The 21,519-nt window shown below is 50.9% G+C and overlaps 10 protein-coding genes across 10 annotated transcripts; 5 read left to right on the forward strand and 5 right to left on the reverse strand.

Moving 5' to 3' along the window:
• Positions 1–396: 396 nt before the first annotated feature.
• Positions 397–793, reverse strand: M438DRAFT_203544 (uncharacterized protein). Its single transcript, XM_029899352.1, has one exon. It carries the CDS (start codon positions 695–697, stop codon positions 485–487), a length of 213 nt encoding a protein of 70 aa, XP_029761093.1. The 5' UTR covers positions 698–793; the 3' UTR covers positions 397–484.
• Positions 794–889: 96 nt separating this feature from the next.
• M438DRAFT_272324 (cobW-domain-containing protein) lies at positions 890–1,996 on the forward strand (the record flags this gene model as incomplete). The annotated part of the gene is made up of 1 exon (XM_029900556.1): positions 890–1,996. The coding sequence occupies one exon, from the start codon at positions 890–892 to the stop codon at positions 1,994–1,996; it is 1,107 nt and encodes a 368-aa protein (XP_029761094.1).
• A 649-nt stretch (positions 1,997–2,645) lies between these two features.
• Positions 2,646–3,203, reverse strand: M438DRAFT_334757 (uncharacterized protein; the record flags this gene model as incomplete). Its single annotated transcript, XM_029903749.1, has 1 exon — positions 2,646–3,203. One exon carries the CDS (start codon positions 3,201–3,203, stop codon positions 2,646–2,648), a length of 558 nt encoding a protein of 185 aa, XP_029761095.1.
• A 306-nt stretch (positions 3,204–3,509) lies between these two features.
• M438DRAFT_203568 (uncharacterized protein) lies at positions 3,510–5,578 on the reverse strand. The gene is made up of 5 exons (XM_029899353.1): positions 5,549–5,578; positions 5,225–5,488; positions 4,456–5,091; positions 3,943–4,407; positions 3,510–3,889 (listed from the first exon to the last, which is right to left on the reverse strand). Exons 3-5 carry the CDS (start codon positions 5,084–5,086, stop codon positions 3,816–3,818), a joined length of 1,170 nt encoding a protein of 389 aa, XP_029761096.1. The 5' UTR covers positions 5,087–5,091; positions 5,225–5,488; positions 5,549–5,578; the 3' UTR covers positions 3,510–3,815.
• A 187-nt stretch (positions 5,579–5,765) lies between these two features.
• M438DRAFT_317872 (N-terminal nucleophile aminohydrolase) lies at positions 5,766–6,637 on the reverse strand. Its single transcript, XM_029902765.1, has 3 exons — positions 6,593–6,637; positions 6,386–6,543; positions 5,766–6,326 (listed from the first exon to the last, which is right to left on the reverse strand). Coding segments are annotated over exons 1-3 (612 nt in total). The 5' UTR covers positions 6,595–6,637; the 3' UTR covers positions 5,766–5,874.
• A 214-nt stretch (positions 6,638–6,851) lies between these two features.
• Positions 6,852–9,709, forward strand: M438DRAFT_334760 (small nucleolar ribonucleo protein-like protein complex subunit; the record flags this gene model as incomplete). The annotated part of the gene is made up of 2 exons (XM_029903750.1): positions 6,852–7,028; positions 7,091–9,709. 2 exons carry the CDS (start codon positions 6,852–6,854, stop codon positions 9,707–9,709), a joined length of 2,796 nt encoding a protein of 931 aa, XP_029761098.1.
• A 142-nt stretch (positions 9,710–9,851) lies between these two features.
• M438DRAFT_203593 (uncharacterized protein) lies at positions 9,852–11,734 on the forward strand. The gene is made up of 2 exons (XM_029899354.1): positions 9,852–11,042; positions 11,090–11,734. The coding sequence occupies exons 1-2, from the start codon at positions 9,993–9,995 to the stop codon at positions 11,690–11,692; spliced, it is 1,653 nt and encodes a 550-aa protein (XP_029761099.1). The 5' UTR covers positions 9,852–9,992; the 3' UTR covers positions 11,693–11,734.
• A 461-nt stretch (positions 11,735–12,195) lies between these two features.
• M438DRAFT_248623 (uncharacterized protein) lies at positions 12,196–13,109 on the forward strand (the record flags this gene model as incomplete). Its single annotated transcript, XM_029899621.1, has 2 exons — positions 12,196–12,919; positions 12,967–13,109. Coding segments are annotated over 2 exons (867 nt in total), but the record flags the coding sequence as incomplete, so codon positions are not given.
• A 4,516-nt stretch (positions 13,110–17,625) lies between these two features.
• M438DRAFT_374170 (uncharacterized protein) lies at positions 17,626–19,356 on the forward strand (the record flags this gene model as incomplete). The annotated part of the gene is made up of 1 exon (XM_029908483.1): positions 17,626–19,356. One exon carries the CDS (start codon positions 17,626–17,628, stop codon positions 19,354–19,356), a length of 1,731 nt encoding a protein of 576 aa, XP_029761101.1.
• Positions 19,357–20,000: 644 nt separating this feature from the next.
• M438DRAFT_374171 (inosine monophosphate dehydrogenase) lies at positions 20,001–21,071 on the reverse strand (the record flags this gene model as incomplete). The annotated part of the gene is made up of 1 exon (XM_029908484.1): positions 20,001–21,071. The coding sequence occupies one exon, from the start codon at positions 21,069–21,071 to the stop codon at positions 20,001–20,003; it is 1,071 nt and encodes a 356-aa protein (XP_029761102.1).
• Positions 21,072–21,519: the final 448 nt, after the last annotated feature.

The raw sequence follows: 21,519 nt of genomic DNA on the forward strand, positions 1-21,519 counted from the left end.
TGTTTTGTAGGAGTGATGAGGTTGATGTTAGAAAGTAAGATCTTCAGGTACGAGATTGAAGAAAGGTCGGTGTGGTTTATAAAGAGGCGAGGGAAGGAGCAATGGCGCTTGTGTTTAGTGACGTATCGAGGAGCTATGAGCCAGCTCGGGGACCCCGCTATGATCGTGGGATTGTGGCAGTGCTGTGTCGTTTCACCTGATAAACTTGGCGCAGCTCCTAGACGCCGAGACGCTGCTTGTTACAATGCAGAGTTGGGCTCAATGCTGCCGCCCTCCAGTGAGAGACACGGCATCGAGTGCTTTCAATGATCACGCTTACTTGGGGTAAAAGAATGGTGCATTGCGACAGGCTATGCAAAGCCCTTAATCACCATGGGGAGCTCACTCCGAAGCAAAGGAAAGCACAGAAAGTCTATTTCCTTGGTTTTGGGCATCGAACTTGGACAGACAGTTCTAGAGCTGTCAAAGCGGGCACAGCCACATGTCACATCAGACCGACTTCTGTTTGTATACCACCACAACTGGGAGCTGTCTTTCTCACACGAGCGATATCAGCATTGTAGTACAAGCATGAGGCCTTGCTGTCGATTGTTGCTGGAGTTCTAGGTAGTTGGCAGTGTAAAAGAAAGGACGATGTTAACATGTGATGTTCCATGACGCAGTTGACAAACAAGACAAACACAAAAACATTCAACATCAATCTTCAAGTTTGGTGAGAGATAGAACCACAGTGTATTAATTTCTCAGAGGTCGCAATATACACGACACATCTGTCCGATTGACCATTCTCGACTTCTTCTCGTCCTGAGACTGCAACGCCTACGGTCCATCTCCAATCCGATAAAACAAACGCCCACCTCTGAACCACTCAAGCACCACAACCTCAACCATGGCCACACCAAAGATCCCAATCACAGTGATAACCGGCTTCGTCGGCTCCGGCAAAACCACCATGATCCTAAACCTCCTGCCCCAACTCCGCGCCCAAAACCCATCTTACAAACTCGCCCTGATCAAAAACGAAATCGGCGATTTAAACGTCGACTCCCAACTCGCAGCCGCCGCCGAAATGACCGGCGTCTCTGAACTTCTAGGCGCATGTATCTGCTGCACAAACGTCGGACAGATAGGAGATGCATTGAAAGAGTTGGATGAAACATATGCGCCGAACAGAGTCATTATCGAGACGTCTGGGTCAGCGGAGCCGATTAAGTTGATGGTGGAGTTGAAGAGACTATCACAAGAAACAGGGAGATATGCACTTGATGGTGTCGTCTCGGTCATCGATGTGGAGAATTGGGATGGATACGCCAGTACCTCGTACACTGCAAAACTGCAAGCGCAGCAAACCGATCTCATCGTGTTGAACAAATGGGAAAATCTATCCGAGATGGCGTTTGATAAGACGCTTGACAAGTTGGGAGATATGGATGTGGATACACCGCATATCAAGAGTGACAAGGGTTGGATTAGTAAGGACTTGTTGTTTGGTATCGACGAGAGGATGGCTAGAGATTGGGTTGCGTTAAGCCAGCAGCAACATGATCACGACCATGACCACAAACATGAAGATGGACACAAGCACGACCATAACGAAGAGATGGAAGCTTTGAGCATCACTTTCACCTCTGCCTCCCCATCCGCATCTCTGGACACGACCAAACTCGCGACTCTCCTCAAGTCAGCGCCAAAGGACGAAGTCTACCGCATCAAGGCCGTTCTTCGCACAACACAAACACCTGCCAACAGCGATGGCACACCCGCAGATGACAACTCTGACTCAACAACACCAAGAAGATATATCCTCAACTGGAGCTTCGGTCGCTGGATGTGGACATTGGACCAGACTGAAGCCAAGGAAGAGCCTGTGCTGAGAATGAGCATATTCACAGGAAGATATGAGAGTAATAAGTGGTTGAAGAGGATTGAAGCAAAGACTTATACTGCTTTGACTGATGGTAGCGAGGGAGAGCTGATTGTCAAGCGTGTCTTGTAGATGGAAAGAGAAAAGAGTGACGCAGAATTGGTGATTTTTTGGCAAAGCTATAGACTTGGTGCGTAGAGCAAAGAACGAGATACCCCCTTTCCTTCGTTCTCTCTTGAGCATTCCCTTGTTCGTTTTCTTCCTTCTTGATTGTCTTCCTTCTTGATTACCCGGGTGAACATAGCAGACTGACGTAACGATTAGAAGTCCCTATCTCTTTCTTGCTTCTTCCGATCTTTCTCATCTCTTGCTTCCATGCTCTTGCTTCATGACTCAGTGCAAGGCTGTCTCGATTCGCAGCCAAGTCAGTCAGAGAGAACGATTGGCTTACCCAGAAGCAGACCCTGGAACTCTCGGTTATCCTAACCTTGCCGAGACATTCTCAGAAGATGGGTCCGAGTCGTCGGATTGCCTGGTGCCTTGCGGAGAGTATACGAGAGCTGCAAATCATGTTAGAAAAACTGTACAGCAAAGATAGCAGGGGATAGTAGACCTACGCACCGAATTCCGGCGTCCATGGAATGGTCCTCCATGAAAGATCTCACGGTCAACTTGTCCAATGACACCACAGGCTCCTGCTCCGAGTCCATGTTCTCGACATTTTGGTTAGGCTGTAGACCGACCTATACGGCTCGCAAAAGATGCACTGGTGTCCGGCGCGTCATCTCAGACCGGCATCGAACAGCTGTTGTTCATGCAACTTGATGAGCTTCTTGTACTTGATATTCTTCTTGAGCAGACCCAGTATCTCGGTTTGATCTTCTTCGAGCTGTTCGTCAAGACAACGAATGGATCGCTCTAGATCCTTCTTGCTTCGCTTGAGCTCCTTTTGCTCGGCCTTGAAAGCCTGCGACTTGATCTTCTTGGTCGCCAGACGTTCCTCGAGGTAGTCGTTGCGCTCTTGGAGATCTTGGTTTATACCTTTGCTTCTCGTCAGGCGGCCTCTGAGCTGTCCGATCTTGGTCTTTTTTCTTTCCAAGACTTTCTCCTGGTAGTCGATATACACGTTGTGCTCCTTCACCTTTGCTGTCTCTTCGGCTGCGTATTTCTCCCACTGATCGACGTTGGCATTCAGAGCGGTGAGGTTGTCTTGGAGGATATCGTTCTGGATCGTAATGGCGTTGATCTCACCACCAAGTTGACTGATTCTGGATTCCTGACGCAGGTGTATGACCTTGATCTTCTGGTTCTCCTCCTGGATCCTTTCCATGTTGTCCATGATGGAGTGCGGATTGTGTTAACGTGTCGTGCGTTTGCGTGTGCGAAGTTCAAAGAATGTTACGGACGCTGAACAGTGAAGTGTTCGTGATCTAGTACTGACGTGTCTGAGCGATTGCGATGATCCGAGTTTGTGTCGTTGGTATGCCGAGCCTTCCTCGTGGACGTGTCGGTCTGGAAGAGACGTGATGAAAGACAGAAAGTAAAGTGCACAAAGCGGCGTCAAGGCAAGAAGCCAGCAGAGAGATGATGTTGCGAGGAAAGGAGGTGATGTGCAGCTGGAAAGTAGGGGAGGGAGGCGCAATGCACATAATTGCTTGATACCTTTCAGAAGCAGTCAAAACCAGAAAGCATGAGGGAGCTCCTTCCTCAAACGCCGATACTGCAAACGCACGCCGAATGAGAAACTGCCACGCACATCAGAAGAAACAACTTGTACGCGATAGCTAGTTATGGGAGAAAAGACGGAAAGCAAAGATATAAACTTCCTCGTAACAACCCATGCGAGCGAAAAACAATGAAAAAGCAACGATGAACACACTTTTTCTTGTGAGAGCTCCACTCTCAATAATCGATACCGTTCAGACTACCTCCATGTCTCTTGAACCATTCTTCACAAGAACTTGGTACGAGGGTTAGCGAGTCTGACACGCTTGAGAATCTTATCACGGGCATCAGCACGGCCCACTACTCTATGTCAGCTTCTGTTGCACGAACGTATATTGTAGATAGAAACATACTGAAGGAATAGTACCATGTAGCTTGACCATGGTCTATGCGGCAGGCATTGTCCCACTCCATGTCTCTTTCAAGATGACCCCAGTAATCCTCATGCTCGTCTGCGAACTTGGGCTGAGTGTGGTCCATACAGTCCAAGCAGAGACCGTCAAAGTACTTCCAGACTACAGCACATGCAGTTTTCATAGCACTGCTCCAGTCAGTACTGCATCTCGAGCAACCCTTAGCTTCCGCAGGGGCTTCAAAGTAGTCGTCGAAGTCGGCGAGTTGGTGAAGGACGTAGGCAATCGGATTACGCTGAGCAGCTTGATCGACAGGAAATCCGCCGGTTTCCTTGAGTGCATGTAGGAAGGCGAAGAGCGTCTTTTCCTTGCAGTTGCAGGAACCATCTAACAAGCCGCTGATGTGGTTCCAGATCTGGTTGGAAAGAATGGTCTTCAGGCGACCTCTGGCTGCGCACAGCTGCTCTGTGGAGAGTTAGCAAAGTGGCTCGTGACTGGAGAGATTAAACCTACGAATCACACGAGGAGGTAGATGAAGATCTTTGTGTTGCTGGTTCTTGGTCTCTTCGATGCGAGTATGGTGGTACACCATCTTCTTGGTGGCCGCAGCGAACCCTTCCGCGTGGTTCAGCTGGTAGGTAGGGTACAACATCGACTTCGGGTCAGTCTTTGAGTTGTCTCCGTGTTCATACCACAGCTTGAACCAAGAGTCAAGCTCTACCATTTCGATGAGAAAGTGTCTGGCGGAGGAAATCACATCGCATAGACTGTGGACCGAAAGGCCGAGAGTCTGCTTTGTGATCGACAGACCACACGAAGAGGCGGACCAGTCTTCGTACTGACTGTGGAGAGCGCAAAAGATTGCTTGCATGGCCGAAGGGTCGTGTTCCTTGAGCGTAACTACGCTCTGACTAGCTTCGGCGAAGTTGCCTGTCAGAAGAGTCTTGAAGAACTCTGAGTTTCTGATCATGACTTGAGTGTTGACATTGAAGTCAGTGATGGATTTGACCTTGTCGTTACCATCATCGCCAGGCTTGAGTCGCTGAGTGTACTTGATAACACGCAGTGTCACATCTGCATCATCCGTGATGACAACAAGGTTGGGGACAATCGCGTCGGGGGGCGACTTGGTACTAGATGCCATGACGGCTTCTAACAGTCAGGGTTGAACAAATAAGTCGGGAAAGAAGGGACGTTGGGGAAGAGTTACGGAGGAAGGGAAGTAGCAAAGATGTGTCGAGGAAAAGAAGAAGGAAGGGATGAGAGAAGTGAGAAGACTTACCAAGCTGTGATGTGTTTAGGCGCAATGTATCGAGGTCAAAGAGACTGAGTGACGCGCAAACAATCTGATGTTTGAGAAGAAGAGGCGCACGTTGCACGAAGAGAAGATGACACGAGAGGTCGATGTGAAGAAAAGGTTGCGGTGTGACAGGCGCAGGATGGTTGCCTGCAAAAGTGACGAGCTTGAGTGGTTGCTGCCAAAACAGAGACGAGAAGTTCAAATCACCGAACGGCTTGAACTACGAGCGTGGAGTGAGGTGCGCAGCTTAGAGCAGAGTAAGCGATTGGAACTGGAGTGGTAAATGATGTGGTTGTGTTTACTTACTAGAGGTTGACAACGCTTGTTAGAAGCAGGTTTGGCTGAAGAGAAAGATAAACTGTCTTGAAACAACTTTGGGTAGGATGCGCAGAGTTTCGACTTCTAGATTGGGAAGGCAGTTGATTCACTTTGACGGTGCTTTTGAAGTCAGAGTGGATGAGTGCTTGGGAATGCGAGGCGCTTGATGAATTACAGAAGAGGGTATTTGGAAAAGAGTTATCATGTCATCATCAAAGGTTGAATTGAAAAGGTTATGCTACCTGTACAGCCCCATGCCAGCAGAGCTTTAGTGCTCAACGCCCAAACGCCATCCATGCTTGACGGTTGACCTTTTACGGGCAAGCGACTGGCTCGTCGTCCTTGTACTCCTCCTCGCGGATACCGTCCTTGGTAACGACCTTGACAATCATGCCCTTGAAGTCGATGGGCAATCTTCTCTTCAGCTCATCTGTGCACATTCTGAGAATCTTCATGCCTTGCTCGAATGAAATGTCGGGGTGGTGGTGCTTGTCGAGTGTTGACAGGCAGTAGTACTGTGCGTAGCCGTGAGCGGCGTATGGGACGGCGGCTGACGAAGCCAGGTAGTCGATCCAATGCAGGGTGGGCTTGTCGTTGATGGTGTCGTAGCCGCCGAGCAGAAGGTTGACAGTGTAGGGGCGTTTCGATCTCAGGGCCTTCGCGAGCTCTGTGCGGATGAAGGAGGCGGTGGCTGCTGGGTTGAGCTCAATGTCGTTGCGCATACCGTAAAGCTGGACGTTTGCCTGGACGTATTCGGCGAATTGGACTGCAGGCGATGGGTTAGTCTGGAGGAAGGAGAGATTGGTAGCCGGTGGATGGACGTACTGGTGTCACCAGCCTCTCCGGTGAGTCCCATCAGGATGTGCTTGCTCAGCGGGCGAGTCTTGTCGTCTGATGCCTTCAAGATGGTTGCGCCGCGCATGGCCGCCTTGGAAGCGGCGATGATGGTGAAGTCCTTGCCAGTGATACCCAAAAGCACGTCCCTGCCATCTTGTTAGTGTTGAGTAGATAGCAGTAGCTGAGCAGACTTACATGATGGCTGTCTGTGATGTGTTGATTTGATGGAATGATTGTTGTATTGGTGCAAGCTTCCCGCCAGGTCGAGCTCTCTCTCAGTTGGCGGCCGGCGATGATGCGCAGTCGGTGCTTCACATGCCGACAATTTGCTTGGCACGACCATCTTTTTGGTTTGCAGCTCTCCGCATTATCACTTTTTTACGATCAAGGTCAATTATTTTTTGTTCCATCGCGTTTCATATCAGAGTCTGCCAGACTCTTGCCCGGATCAAACATGGCTTACAAGGCCGAATACAAGACGACTTTCGAGCCTGGGAGGGTAATCCAGCCCATCTATACTGGAGGAAGTGTCGCCCTCAGTCAAGATGGTCGCATTCTTGCTTCATGCTTGGGAGAGGATGCGCTTTTGAGTGATCTGGCTACTGGTGAACATCTAGCTAGAATCGAAGGTGTAAGTGATATTGCCGGGCCCTCTCAGCGTGGCACTGACGAGTTGACACAAGATTTCTGCAGGACGGTGAGACCATTACCACTCTGGCCATGACCCCCGACGCAAAGTACCTGGTCCTGTGTAGTCGCAACCTCTCTATGAGGATCTTCTCCTTATCGACATCTCCCACTGCCGACAACAGCATAGACGCCACTCTGCTCAGAACTCTCAAGCCGCATACCGCTCCCGTCGTTGTCGCAGCCGTCGATCCTACCTCTACTCTTCTGGCCACTGGTGGCGCTGATGGCATTGTCAAAGTCTGGGACATCAAGGGAGGCTTCACAACGCACACTTTCCACGGCCACAGTGGCATCATCTCGGCCCTTCATTTCTTCCAGGTTGATTCTTCCAGCTCGGACAGCCAGCACAAGTCGCGCAAGAGAAAGAGCAGGTCGGGCGATGACGAGGACGCCCCAGATGGTACCACTGGCTACAGACTGGCTTCAGGAGGCGAAGATGGAAAGGTCAGAGTTTGGGATCTCCACAAGCGCAAGCCGGTCGCCACTCTGGACTCGCACGTCTCGGTTGTTCGCAGTTTGGACTTTTCTTCTGAGCAGCAACTTCTTCTTTCGGCCAGCAGAGACAAGACTGTTATCACCTGGGACGCGAAGACGTGGCAGTCGAAATTGACCGCCCCTATTCTGGAGACTGTTGAAAGAGCTGGATTTGTCGCAAATGGTGACTTTTTCTTTACTGGTGGAGAGAATGCAAGAATCCGTATTTGGGACATGGCTGGTAACGAGAGAACCGAGGAACAAGAGGCTGGAGTTGAGACTGAGGCTATTCTGGACGTCATCCACCACTCGGATCTACCCTTTTTATTGTCCATCCACGTCGATCAAACATTGGTTCTGCACTCGCTGGAGCCATTGATCCAGACGACTGTAGATGTCACTATTCCTCCGCTCCCCATCATCCGTCGCATTTCTGGTACCCATGATGAAATCATCGACATGGCTTATGTAGGCACCGACAACTCTATGCTCGCGCTTGCCACCAACTTGGAGGACATCCGTTTGATTACCTTGAACACTGAGAGCAAGAACGAAGGATCCAGTATTGCAGATGCTGCATACTTCGGTGCCGACGTAGCCCTCCTCAAGGGCCATACTGACATTATCATCACCATCGACACCGACTGGTCAGGGCACTGGCTCGCAACTGGAGCCAAGGACAACACCGCAAAACTCTGGCGCCTGGATCCTGCAAACAGCTCATACACTTGCTACGCTACCTTTACTGGTCACGCAGAGTCTATCAGTGCAGTAGCTCTCCCTCACGCCATCCCCGTTGTCGGCTCAAACGCACATAGCAAGCCTCTCGAACATCCCCCTACATATTTGATTACTGGAAGTCAAGACAAGACTATCAAGCGCTGGGATATCAGCTCCGCCAAGTCTAGCTCTGAAGCCAAGGCAGTGCGTGCATCATACACTCGCAAAGCTCACGACAAGGACATCAACGCCATCGACACTTCTTACTCTCAACAAGGTACTCTTTTCGCCTCCGCATCTCAGGACCGCACAGTAAAGATCTGGGATCTGGAAACTGGTGAGTCTGTCGGTGTACTCCGTGGCCACAAGCGTGGTGTCTGGTCCGTCGCCTTTGCTCCTCCTGGTACACCGGCCATTGCAGGCGATTCAGGATCTAGCAGCGGCACCAGAGGCATGGCTGTTACCGGAAGTGGTGACAAGACTGTCAAGATCTGGAGTCTGAACGACTACACTTGTCTGCGCACATTCGAAGGCCACACAAACAGTATCTTGAAGGTCATCTGGCTTCCCATCTCCAAGAACCCTGGAAAGCGTGGCGAACGCAATCTGCAAGTCGCCAGCGCAGCAGGTGATGGTCTTGTCAAAGTCTGGGATGCTCAAAGTGGCGAGTGCGCTGCTACTCTTGACAATCACATCGACAGAGTTTGGGCACTGGCCGTCAAGTCTAACAGGACCGGAACAGTCAAGGCTGCTTCGACTGAAGAGGAAGAGGAAGCGCCAGAGCCCCCTGTCGAGCTCATCTCTGGTTCTGCAGATGCCACTCTCACGTTCTGGACCGATACCACATTGATGACCTCTCAAGCTTCAGCATCTCGCGCAACCGCTCGTGTGGAACAAGACCAAGAATTGCAGAACCACATCCACGCCAAGAACTACCGCGAAGCCATTGTACTAGCCCTTCAGCTCAACCATCCTAAGCGACTACTCGACCTTTTCACCCGCGTTCTCGAGTCTGAAGACAAGGATGAAGGCAGCCTGACCGGTGTTAAGGGTGTCGACGAGGTCTTGGCCACATTGTCAGAAGAGCAGCTTTGGAAACTTCTGCTCAGATGCCGTGACTGGAATGCCAATGCCCGTACCGCCCAAGTCAGTCAGCGCATCCTCCACACACTCTTCCGCTTATACCCCAAGGAGAAGTTTGTCCAACTAAGGCGAAAGAGAGCTCCTAAGCCTCAAGTAGCTGACGAAGACGAACTTGCTCAGGGTATGGGTGCCCTTGAGGTCAAGGAGAAGATGCAGAAGAATGAGAACGTCAAGGATGTGTTGGAAGGTCTGAAAGCATACACAGAACGACACTATGGACGTCTGGAAAAGATGGCGGAAGAGAGATGGGTCTTGCTCTGGACTCTGCAGCAGATGGATTCATGATGATTTGTTGTGGCTTTATCTTCTGCAAGGTGTTTTGGAGTTCAAGGATCATGTCAAGGAATATCATGCATTGTAGGGGAGTATATTGTCTCATAAAAGCGTCCTCTTTTCTACCTTCTCATCTTCTTTTCACTTGTGTTCTTATCGTGATGTCAACTTCTCACGCATGATCTTTGCTGGCGTACAGTCCCAACCATCCTGATGCTCTCCGTGGACAGAGTGGCAATTCCAAAATCCATCGTGCATTTTGCAGCAGCTCTTTCCCGAGCCCACTCGCTGGGGGATGCTTGCACGTCAAACGGGATTTGTTTGCGCCGAAAGGGTACTCGCCGACTCAACCGGCAAGCGCAACACAGTCTCGGCGTGTGTGGTTCTTTCCAACCAAAACAACCACAACAACCACAACAACGCGCCTGACCTCAACTTCAGGCACCAACAACTCTTCTGCGTAGAATGCAAATCTTCCTTCACTTTCATCAACCCAACCATCGCCATGTCACGCGATAGTTACAAGCCTCAGCGCTTCACCACCAATCCGTTCACTTTGCCGGTGCGCCCCTCCTACTCATGGGAGGACTCGCGCGACCGCACCAGCGTACAGCTTCACGAATCCGCTATGCGCCAGTTCGGCCTGCCGCAAGGCACGAGTGGATCCACTTCGGTCGCTGCCTCCAATGAGAGCCCGGAGGCCGCTTACCAGAAGTGGGAGAACCGTGGTCTGCTCATCCAAAAGCACGAGCGTCGCCTGAGTGACAGCAACAACTTGCTGGCTAAGATGTGGCGTCGTCTCGATCCATATGGCCGTGTCGGCGACGTCCTGAGCAACAATGTCGTCGTGCAGCGCCATGCCGAGCAGCGCGCCGAGCCAGCTTACAGCGAGAATCCGTACATGCAGGGCCTCTTTCACCAATTGGCCGCATACGACTACATCAATGCCGTCGATCCGGAGTTCATATTGTCTCCAGCAGCACCCACTGCTGCTGCTGCTTCTGACCCTGGCTTGACCGAGAAGCGCCTCAACAGCCTTGCCACCACTGTCAAGATGCAGTCTGGCCTGGTGCAGGAGAAGAACGAGACTATTGAGAAGCTGCGCGCCCAACTCGCTGCACAACGCAAGGTCCAGCTGCAGTTCACCGCTCACCAGAAGGACAAAGACGATACTATTTCTCTCCTTGAGAAGCAGGTTCAGAAGGCCAGCGCCAGAATATCGACGCTCTGCAATACCTTGTCTGAGACAAAGCCCAAGAGTATTGCAGTGCCTCGTGCTCCTCGCAGCTCGCGTGCTCCGCGCATCGCACGCACCGTACGCGCACCGCGTGCCCCTAGCCCAAAGGTATGTGTCTCCATCAATTCACAGTGTACACGTCTGACAGTAACAAGCTCCCAGAGGATGCTTTTGGCGGTATTCCCGAGAACCACGCGTCCCTCACTTTCAATGGCTTCTCCGAACACAACGCCTTCAATCCTGCGCGTCTGCAGATGTTGATATCGGTCAACCCTCCTGTCAGCAACTTTCAGGTGCCAAACGTCAAGCCTGAGGACGGCATATTCGATGTCGGCCCGTTGTCTTCGGGAGCAAACAGAGCACCTCTTGGTCCCATAAAGAGGCGTTACGACTCTGCCATGCAGAGTTCGCACGGCAGCCGCACCGCTACGCCTCTGCCTGCCTGGTCGCCTCACGCGGGTCTGCCCAGGCGTGCCATAGAGCAACAGAGAGACGTTGTGCTCCTCGACTACGACGACCCTGAGGAGGTGCCAAACGACTGTATCAGCAACAAGCGCTTCAAATCTGGCGTCCTTACACCCCCTCGTCCTGAGGACCTGGTCATGAAATCCGTCCAAGAGCCCACCGTCAAGGTGGAAGACGCTGAGTTGGAGATGGGTGAGATCAAAGAAGTGCCTGAGGTTGGCTCGGAGCACAAGTATGTCTACGACGGTCTCGAGGAGATGATTCAGGAGGCTCAGAAGAGCGCCAAGGCTTGAGATACGAACTGTGGTTACTGTAAATCCCTGAACAATAGCAATTAGCTAGTATTATACATGGAAACATACTCTCCCAGCATCAATTCATCCCTCTATTCTACCGGTGAAAAGGCAGAACATTTTTGGGAATTCAGCGTTTGGCCAGTGAGAGCCGACAGCATCATATCTCTCACTGGACAACGCACCAGGTCTAAATAACACCGTGTATTTTTGCAAGGATTTTTCGATGGTCAGCGTCCGGTGGGAGCGATGCATCATTCGACTGATCGGAGGCTTCCTTTTTGCTTTCACTGGATCCTCATTGAGAAACGAATAGCATCGTGCATTCTTATAGCTGCTTTGGTGGGAGCGATGGGATGGAGAGAGGTTGATGAGCTGGAGCAGTGGCTCCAGAAACGGCAACTCGAAGCGAAGCGCGTGTTCGCGCAACATCGCGTCCTCGCATCAACAACCATCTAGAATATTTTCATATCGAACACTTTAGCCTTCTGAAATCATGCAAAATGAAACGCAAGAGAGACAGCAAGGATACCTCTGACAGTATCAAACGTACAAAAGCGAGCGCCCAGCAAGGACCAGATCACGACCATCAATCCGCACCTAGTATTCTTCGGCTATACTATCCCCAAGTTCTTACCTTACGAGAATACCTTCTACAAGCCACCACGTCAAAACACAAGAAGCGACGAATCACCAACTATGGCTCTGGTACTGGGAGCAGCTCTCAAGATGCAGATGCCGGATTCGTTAATCTTCTGGATACCGTGCTTGTGGGATTTCATACCGTGAAGAAGGAGGAAAGTGATCTCGTCGACTATCAGAATGAGCTCAGCATTTTCTCAACACAAGTGACTGGATCTGAGGCTAAGTCCAGTGGTTCGCAACCTGTGCTGCCCTTCGCTGAGATCGTGGAGTTTGCTATCTGGCAGTTGTTCCGTAAACATACTTCAGGACATCGACCGCCTCATGTGCTTTGCCATGGATATTGGCATACTGGTCTCGGTGAAGTCAAGATAGCAGATCGAGAAAAGGTGGAGAATAACCATGGAGCTGAAGCTACTTTGCCAGATCGGAATGAGCATGTCGATAGACTCAAAGGCGAGGCTTGGGCTGCTCTTCCCAGTCTAGTCGGTGCAGGAAGTGCTTTGATCCTTGTTCAGCTTCTGCAAAATTGTGGCATGTTTATACCGCTGGACGGTGGAAAGAACAACTACTTGCAGATCAGTGGTAAGTGCTCTCATTGACATCTAATGGCTTTGTCTGAATTTCGATAGGCACTGATCTCTCCGAGCTGCGCTCCCTCGACAAACACAATCCAACAGGTGGGCTGAAGCCGAACGGCAGTACGAATGCAGTAGTTCCACTGCCCGGAAAGAACAAACGTCCACAGGTCAAGAACACACTCAACACGATTCGATTTGTACGGCATCGTATACTATACCGAAAACCGGACCTGAATGCCAAAGGAGAGCCGTGTTTCGGCCTCCCCCACATCCGTAGGCCTTCCCCTTTCCATTCGAGCGCCAAACTAATTTTCGCTAGATATTCTGAACCGAATCGGAAGAGATGAAGAGCTCGACAAGAATGCCCATATGCTCAAATACATATTTCCACGCCATTTTGGACTGCACAACGTCTTCACCAACGACGTTGACATGAAGAACTCGGCTCAACCATTCAAAGACTACACACTTCGCGAACAGGAGATCAAATTGGCGAATAAAAACCTCAAGCAACGATCTTTGCCTAAACGTCTTCGTGGAAAATGCGAGACTCTGATCAGTAAATTACGCACGCGACATGAGAGATGCGCATATTCGGCATTACTGCAATACTACTGCCCCGAATCGTTCGCAAAGCGGAACAGTACACAAGATGGCGGTGACAACATCATGGGATTGGCAACATCATCTTCTCAGGTATCGGCATACTGCAGATCAGTGATTGCCAAAGTCTTCCCAGGAAATTTATGGGGCGAGGGTGAGGTTGGAGCTGTGAATAAAACACATGTTATGCATCAAATAGATCGTTTCGTCAGGTTGGGTCGATACGAGAGCTTGATGCTCCACGAAGTTGCACAAAACATCAAAGTATGAACATCAAGCATGCGACTGAGGTATGCGCTGACTGGTTGATAGATCTCCAAGATTTCTTGGCTGAGACCACCAGGTGAGCTGCAAGGCTGCAAGTTGGCAGCATCCGACTTCAACAAGCGCAAGGATATATTTGCCGAACTTCTCTACTACCTGTTCGACTCTTTCCTCGTCCCGCTGATCAGCAGCAATTTCTATGTTACAGAGTCGTCTATCTACCGAAACAGGCTATTGTACTTCCGTCATGATGTATGGCAAAAACTGTCCGAGCCAGCATTGAAGAGTCTGGGAACCACCATGTTTGAGGAAGTCGGGAAGAGTACAGTCAAGAAGACGCTGTCCAACATGTCAATCGGCGCCGGCCGAGTGCGTCTGCTACCGAAAGAGTCAGGCTTACGACCTATTATAAATCTGAAGCGCAGGGTACAGACCAAGAGAAATGGTAGGCTGGTACTCGGCAAGAGTGTCAACAAAATCCTGGAGCCAGCCTTCCACGTACTGAACTTGGAAAAGGTAGATCATCTTTCCGCGCTGTGGATGCATCATTGCTGATTTGTCATAGGCAATCACTCCTGCAAAACTTGGATCTTCGATGTTCTCTTCCGATGAGATGTATCAGCGGTTGCATCGATTCAGGACGCAATTGCAACAGTCAGAAAATGCCGATAAGCCACTGTACTTTGCCAAGGTTGATGTGCAATCCTGTTTCGACAGTATACCTCAAAAACCGCTGCTGAAGTTATTGAACGACTTGATATCTGCAGAGGGATATACCATCACACGATATGCTCAAGCAAAGGCTTTAGGAGAGTGCGATCAATCTGAAGATCAGCCCAAAATTGTTCCTAAAGCTTCATGGAAGTGGAAGGGTAAAGCAAGAGTCACTGACCAAAAAAAGTTGTTCTCCGAGCATGCTCAGAAAGAAGCCGAGGCTAGTCTGGGCACCGTATTTGTGGATCTTGAGGGCAAGACACATAGGAGCCGTGCTGGAATCCTTGCATTACTTCGAGAACACATTGAGCGCAACATTGTCCAGATTGGGAAGAAATTCTACCAGCAGACTACTGGTATACCGCAAGGATCAATTGTGTCGAGCTTGCTGTGCAACTTCTTTTACGCAGAGCTCGAGAGCAAGGTGCTGGCTTTCCTGCAAGACGGCGAGAGCTTGCTTCTTCGATTGATTGACGACTTTCTGCTCATCAGTACCAATCGCGACACCGCGACTCGGTTCGTCCAGGTCATGCATAGAGGACTTCCAGAGTACGGACTCAGAGTCAAAGAGGACAAATCCAAGGTCAATTTTGACGTCCAGGTCGATGGTAGAGACGTGTCCAGATTGCCAGCAGCCACGAATTTCCCATACTGCGGTAATGCCATCAATACGATTAATCTGAACATCACGCGAGATGAGATTCGACGACAGCAGAACAGTAAGCGCTTGCGCGACGTGAGAAAACTTTCCTGTACTGATTACATCCTAGATACAGCAGCAGCACTGACGGTAGACTTTTCAAGATCACCAGGCCAGAACTTCTACCGCAAGACGTTCAAGTAAGTTTATCATGCATGCAGCAAAGTCGCACAGGCGGCAAGAAGGAATGAACCGTTATTGACGTTTGTGTAATAGCATGCTGAAACTGCATATGCACACCATGCATTTGTGTACCCGGCACAACGACGTCGAAACTGTGATCGCCAATGTGTCCCGCATGTTTGCAGACACAGCGGAGAGGTGCTTCAACTACATCAGATGTCTTTCCCAGACGAAGAAGCCATCAACGGCCTTGATTATCAGTAAGTCATGTTGTAATTTCCAAACCCACCAACTGTTGTGTTCGTATGCTCGTTTCCCGGACGTTGGACGTCAAGAGTGTTCCGAAACAAGCGTTGATCGACAGTTAATCGTTGATCTTATGTCTCTTGACTCGGTAACACATTCACTAACTCGAGCCCCACGCAGAGACCATCGACGACTTGATACACGTCGCATATGGACTCATGAAACGCAAAAGAGAGAAGAAGAGCAGTGACGTCGAATACGCATGCGCTTTGAGCAAGGCGCAAACACGTTGGTAAGTCAAGATAACCATTTTTCCTACAACGGCGATCACGGTGAATGATGGAGGAGACCCTCCGACGAGGGCAAAGTTGCAAAGACGAAGGAGCTTTGATCACAACACCGTCCTCTCGAGTTCCCTCTCTCCACCTTGCCAATTTGTTTTCCGCGGGAAGAGCGGGAAAATCCCACTGATCGCTCGAGGCTTGTAAATTTCTTGATCATATGCTGAACCTTTTTAACACTCGCAAACAGGTTGGCCTGCCACTCTTTCAAGACGACATTTGCAAGACGTCAGACGGGCTTTGGTGGCTTGATGTCTTGGCTACAGCGGGAGATGGCGGAAGCGGGATTGGCTTTGAAGGCTAGAGAGTTACAGGCGCTTCAAAACGCGGGTGTGTAGAGTTTAACAAGCAAGTGTAGACCTCGACCGCGCCTACGGAGTTGAGGTCCATCACTGCATGAGGTTGGGCGAGGATCAGATGGACAAGTGCATGATGTGAAGATAGGGCAACGGAACAAGACTGGTTGCTCGAAAAGAAAGACCCCGCATTTGAGACACGGGTCGCGCGATCGCGATGTCAAACGAGATAAAACGGTGCTGCGGTGCTTGCCTTTTGCGGGAGTGCAGCAGCAGGTTGAGGATTCCTTGTTGATGGCGGGCGCGGGAGCTTGGCTATTCGAGGTGGAAGGCGCTTATGAAGGCGCGCATCATAGAGTGTCGAATGACAGCGTTTTCATGCCAGCCATGCCAGGTTTGGCAGCAACATGCTTAAACCGGGATTTGCGTGACCAGGCAAAGGCTATCGAGGCTATCGTCTCAGCATGGCCAGCAGTCAAAAGCTATCTGGCCCCCATGCTCCCCTGATAGAGCAGCACACATACCTAGCATCGAGCAGTGACCGTTTTTCATCTAAGGAGATTCGCACACATCAGGCGTGCAGCGGTCTCGGCACAAGATTCACAAAAGGATCCGCGAACACAACTCCTTTTTGGCGCCAGGAACAAACGGCTCGAAGATGGCTAGCGCTTTGACATATTTTGTTGACGATGATCCACGCCGCCGTCTGGAAGCCCTCGAAGCCTCCGAACCAGACGTCTTTCTTTTCAACATCCCGCATCATCAACATCTCTATTCTGTTTTCCCTTCCTCGCCCGCATTCGCATCTTTGACTTCCAATTCCTCTCTGCATTCTTCCGACTTCGACTTTGCAGAGGCCAAGCATGATTATTGGGCCTTTTTGAAGCATAGCCAGATTCCATCAACAATAGCAAAGCCCCGGCCTTGCGTCCGCTCTTTTCTCCCTTGCGCCAGCGACATACAGACAATGACGACCCATGTACATACGAAACCCACCACAACCACCGCCATCCATACCGACCGAGACATCAGCCCCGGCTCCCCACCTGAATTGACTGGCTCCAAGTCGTCCAAGTCGTCGGGCTCGTTCCGTTCCACCTGCTTGACCAGCCAACCGAGTCACGACAATCTGTCGCACTTCGAGGACATCGCTCTGGCCGACTCTGGCAGAGACGACGCAGACGACCTACACGTTCGAATCACACAGAGAAAGCTTTCGAACACGCGTGCTCCCCCACGTCGAGCCGTCTCTGCTTCTGCTCACAATGGCCACAGTCCTTCAGTTGCTCCTGAAGTCTTGCGCGATGCGACCAACACCCATCGTCCACGCTATCCCAGTCTGAAGTCTCATGTCAATGCTGCAAATTTCAATGCTCGCCCTGTCCGTCGAGGCTTTACTAGTCCCTCAACGCCGTCGCTCGTCATGGGAGCAAAGCCTCGCCCTTCGAGATCAGTCTCTCCTCATGGCCAGGCCCTTAGTGATGGCGGCCGCTCTCCTTCGTCTGCAGCACCAAGGACGTTGGCTCCCAGACCGCCATTGAAGCCTAGAAAATCAGTCAAAGAGCTCGAAGCCGAATATCACGATTCCGACGAGGATGTGCCCGAAGATGCCGTCATCTGGAATGTCCCCATCTCTCCACGCCCACCGATGCATTCAACTCCCGCGAGTCCCACGAGGGCCGTTTCCACCAGTCTTACCCCAGAAATGAAGCCGACAGATGAAAGCACAACACTGAAAGAGGAGGCTCCCCGATCTGCCATGCGGCCAAGCCTGCATCACAGCGCTACTGTGAGCGCCTTCCCTCCGGAGCCTGCCTCGCCCAGACTTCAACGCGGCAGGACTTGGAATGAAGACCTCAGCGAGGAGGCTCGCGAGGTTGCGGCCGCTCTCGAAGAACACGCCGAACGCGTCTCGGAAGAAAGACGCCGTTCCACGCGCAACAGCACCAATGGCAGCCCTCCTCGGCCTACCATGAAGCTCAGAACAAAAACCAGTGTTATGGAATTGCCTCCGCTGCAAAAAGGAAATGTCATGATTGATCCCCTTCCAATCAGCAAAGAGAAAGAGGCTGTGCTCACAAGGACACGTCCATCGTGGTTACCACCCAAAAGTCAGAAAGAAGAGAAGAAGCATATAAAGGAGTGGGAGAGGATGATGGCTGCAGCTGAAGCAGCCGAGAAGAAACGCCTCGCCAAAGAAGCAGAGCAACAACAGCAGCGCAAGCATGTTGAGAGCAACATTGCCCGCATCTGGGAGCAGCACGTCATTCCCAACTGGGACGACGTGGTCAAGGAGCCCAGGACTCGCGAGCTTTGGTGGCGCGGTGTCACTCCAAGAGACAGAGGCACCGTTTGGAGCAAGGCCGTTGGCAATGAGCTGTCTTTGACCGAAGCCTCGTATGCCAACGCTCTCAAGCGGGCTCGCGCATTGCAATCCTCCGTCAACAACCTTCCTGAAGAGGAACGCTCCAAGCACGTCGACGCAGGTTGGCTGGCTGCCATTTCGCGCGACGTCCCCACTGTCTTCCCTGAACTCGGTATCTTCGGTCCTGGTGCACCGCTCCACGCTACTCTGGAAGATGTATTGCTCGCCTACTCCGCCTATCGCAGCGATGTTGGCTACGTTTATGGAGTGCACACAATTGCTGGCCTACTCGTACTCAACATGAGTGCGTCATCCGCGTTCATCACTCTTGCTAACATGCTGAACCGACCTCTGGCTCTTGCCTTTTTGATCAATGATCAGGCAACTGTTTCGCGCATCTACTCAACTGTACTTTCAACTCTCAAGTATAAGATGCCTCGCTTGCACGAACATCTGACCAGTCCTGAGACTGGTTTCAAGGGACCTGAAGAGTGGCTGCATCCTTTCCTCGCTACACTCGGCACACAACTTCTCAGCCCTGACTCCTGCAGTCGTCTCTGGGACATCGCTGTTTTCGAAGGCGATAAGACATTCGTACGCGCTGCAGTCGGTGTGCTGGCATTGCTCGAGAGCAGACTATACGGACCCAGAGAAGAACTTCTGTCTCTCATCGGCTGGGGCGCCCGCCCCCTGGAGTTCGAAGAAGAACAAGTCATTGTCGCCATTCGCGAAGCCGGCAAAATCTCTCCCCACAGTTCCAGCCCCGATCTCAACGGCAACAAGCGATAGTGCGCCGAAGCCTCATTCAAGAAACGGAGATTTTTTAGAAAGATGAAACTGGTTCTATCAACATTACGGTAATGTGTTTATGAATTGCAAAAGGGTGGTTGTTGTGTTTTTACTGTTATGTTGTTCTCTTTGCGTTGCTGTTCTTTCTACTCAAACTTCTTGTTTATTCTTTCCTGTCTCTCCTTCCTTTTCTTGGAGGAAACAGACCAACAACCTGCTATGGCTTGACTTTTTTCCTTTGTTCACTCATCATCATCAATCATCATCACTACCGCAGGCATGCATCCTTGTTTGCTTTTTGCTTTGTCTGTTTATCATCATAAAGGGTTTGTGTGTGGGTGGGGATCCGAAAGGAGGATGGGATTTCTGCGGGTTTCTCCGTTGCTGATAACTTGTAATGGGAAGGTGCGAAGGCAGATCTCGAAGGAAGAATGGTGTATAGCTTTTTCTTGTCTGCAAAGACGATTGAGAATATTCTTTCTGATCAAATTCGTTAATTTTTTTGATGAAGTGACAGTTCTGTATAAATTGCGGAGAGATGGCGGTAGTGCCTTCCTTCTTCGGCGAAACTTTGTCAAGACTCACACTTTGAGACGAAGCGACGTGCAATTCGGTTCAGCGAGGCCATAGTTGTCAAATCTCTATCACAGTCTGGCCCGGGTCTCATTCAAAATCTTCGCAGCATCACTCTGTACTTTCCGCGTGATGGCCTCTGCAGGTTCGACTCCTTTGACAAGACCAACACCAGTGCCGGCATACGTCGTCAATCTCGCTCTATCGCCTTCCCATCCTTTATCTCCCGATGCCACTGCTTCTTCATACAGCTTCTTGTTATCCTCGAAACTGACACCGGATTCGTGATCTCGAAAACTTGCATTCAAGACACCGCGACCTCCGTATCCAGCGGGCCATTCTGTGGTTCCACGCAGTTGATCGTATACTGAGGATCTGATCGTAGTTGTACCGCCATCGGAAGCACGAAGAACGGCATCTTGATAGCCTGGTGCAATGGTCGCTTCAGTGGCGGCGAGGTAGCGGGTTCCTAGACATACGCCTTGAGCTCCTAAGCAAATGGCTGCTGCTACACCTCGTCCGTCGCTTATCCCACCCGTCGCTACGAAGAATGGCAAGGTCGTGGATGCTGTCTTGCAGTGTTCGGTAACGGCGTCGATTGTTTCTGGGACCAAGGAAACGATGCCTGCGCCTTGAGCTGCTCCATGACCTCCAGCGTCTGTGCCTTGGACGACTAAAACGTCTGGTTTTGCGATTTTGACTGCGTCAAGAGCTTCACGCACGCTGGTCACTTGGATCCAGATTTTCGTCTTGTTGGCAGTGGCTTTGCGTACACCATCTGCCCAATCCCTAAGCTGTGTTTGGTCTCTCGGCGCAAAGAGCCAAACTGCAGCAGGGATGTTTTCAGGTTTACTGAGGATTGCCAAGGTGTCTTTTAGAGGTGCTCCCCAGAGGAGAAACCCAACGCCAACAGGCAAGATGCCAGATTTCGATGTTGTGAAATTGGACTTTGAGAATATTTCACGGGACTTGGAGAGTTCGGAGGAAAGAGTGCTGATGTCGCTGCCGGCGCCTATGAAGCCGAGGCCACCGGCCATGGAGACTGCGGCCGCGAGAGATGCATTGGCTATCAGGCGCATTGGTGCACAACTGATGAGTGGACTTGTGGTCCATGGGTATGCAGCTGTCAGAGAGGATGCCATTGTAATTGAGGATGTTCTAAGACAGACTACGAAGAGATAGCATCGACTACTTATCTTGTGGTTATAGAATCTAGGAAACTGCCTCTCGACCGTGCCTCGGGAATGTCGTTGCTTCTCCGCAGAACACTGATGATGTCGTCGGGAAGGTTGTACCCGCAAGACCCGCCCTAGAGCTCCGACCGCCCGGCAGTATCTTTCGCGATGTCAACGCCGAGCTTCACTTGCCTACTTGCGACTGGACAGTAACACAAAGTATCAATACCAACGACCTCTTACTGCCATCGCCCGCGACAAACGCGTCTGCATACTTAACCAGGGCATACTTAACGAATACGCGACGACTCCTTCTCGAAGAACCGACACATCCTACTCCCGATTAGCAGCTTTCCTGTGTTACTGCAAACATGAACGCACCAGACAGGTATGCGCCATTCCTTGTCATTCGCTC

This window comes from Aureobasidium pullulans (assembly GCF_000721785.1).
Source record: "Aureobasidium pullulans EXF-150 unplaced genomic scaffold scaffold_8, whole genome shotgun sequence".
Lineage (NCBI taxonomy): Eukaryota > Fungi > Ascomycota > Dothideomycetes > Dothideales > Saccotheciaceae > Aureobasidium > Aureobasidium pullulans.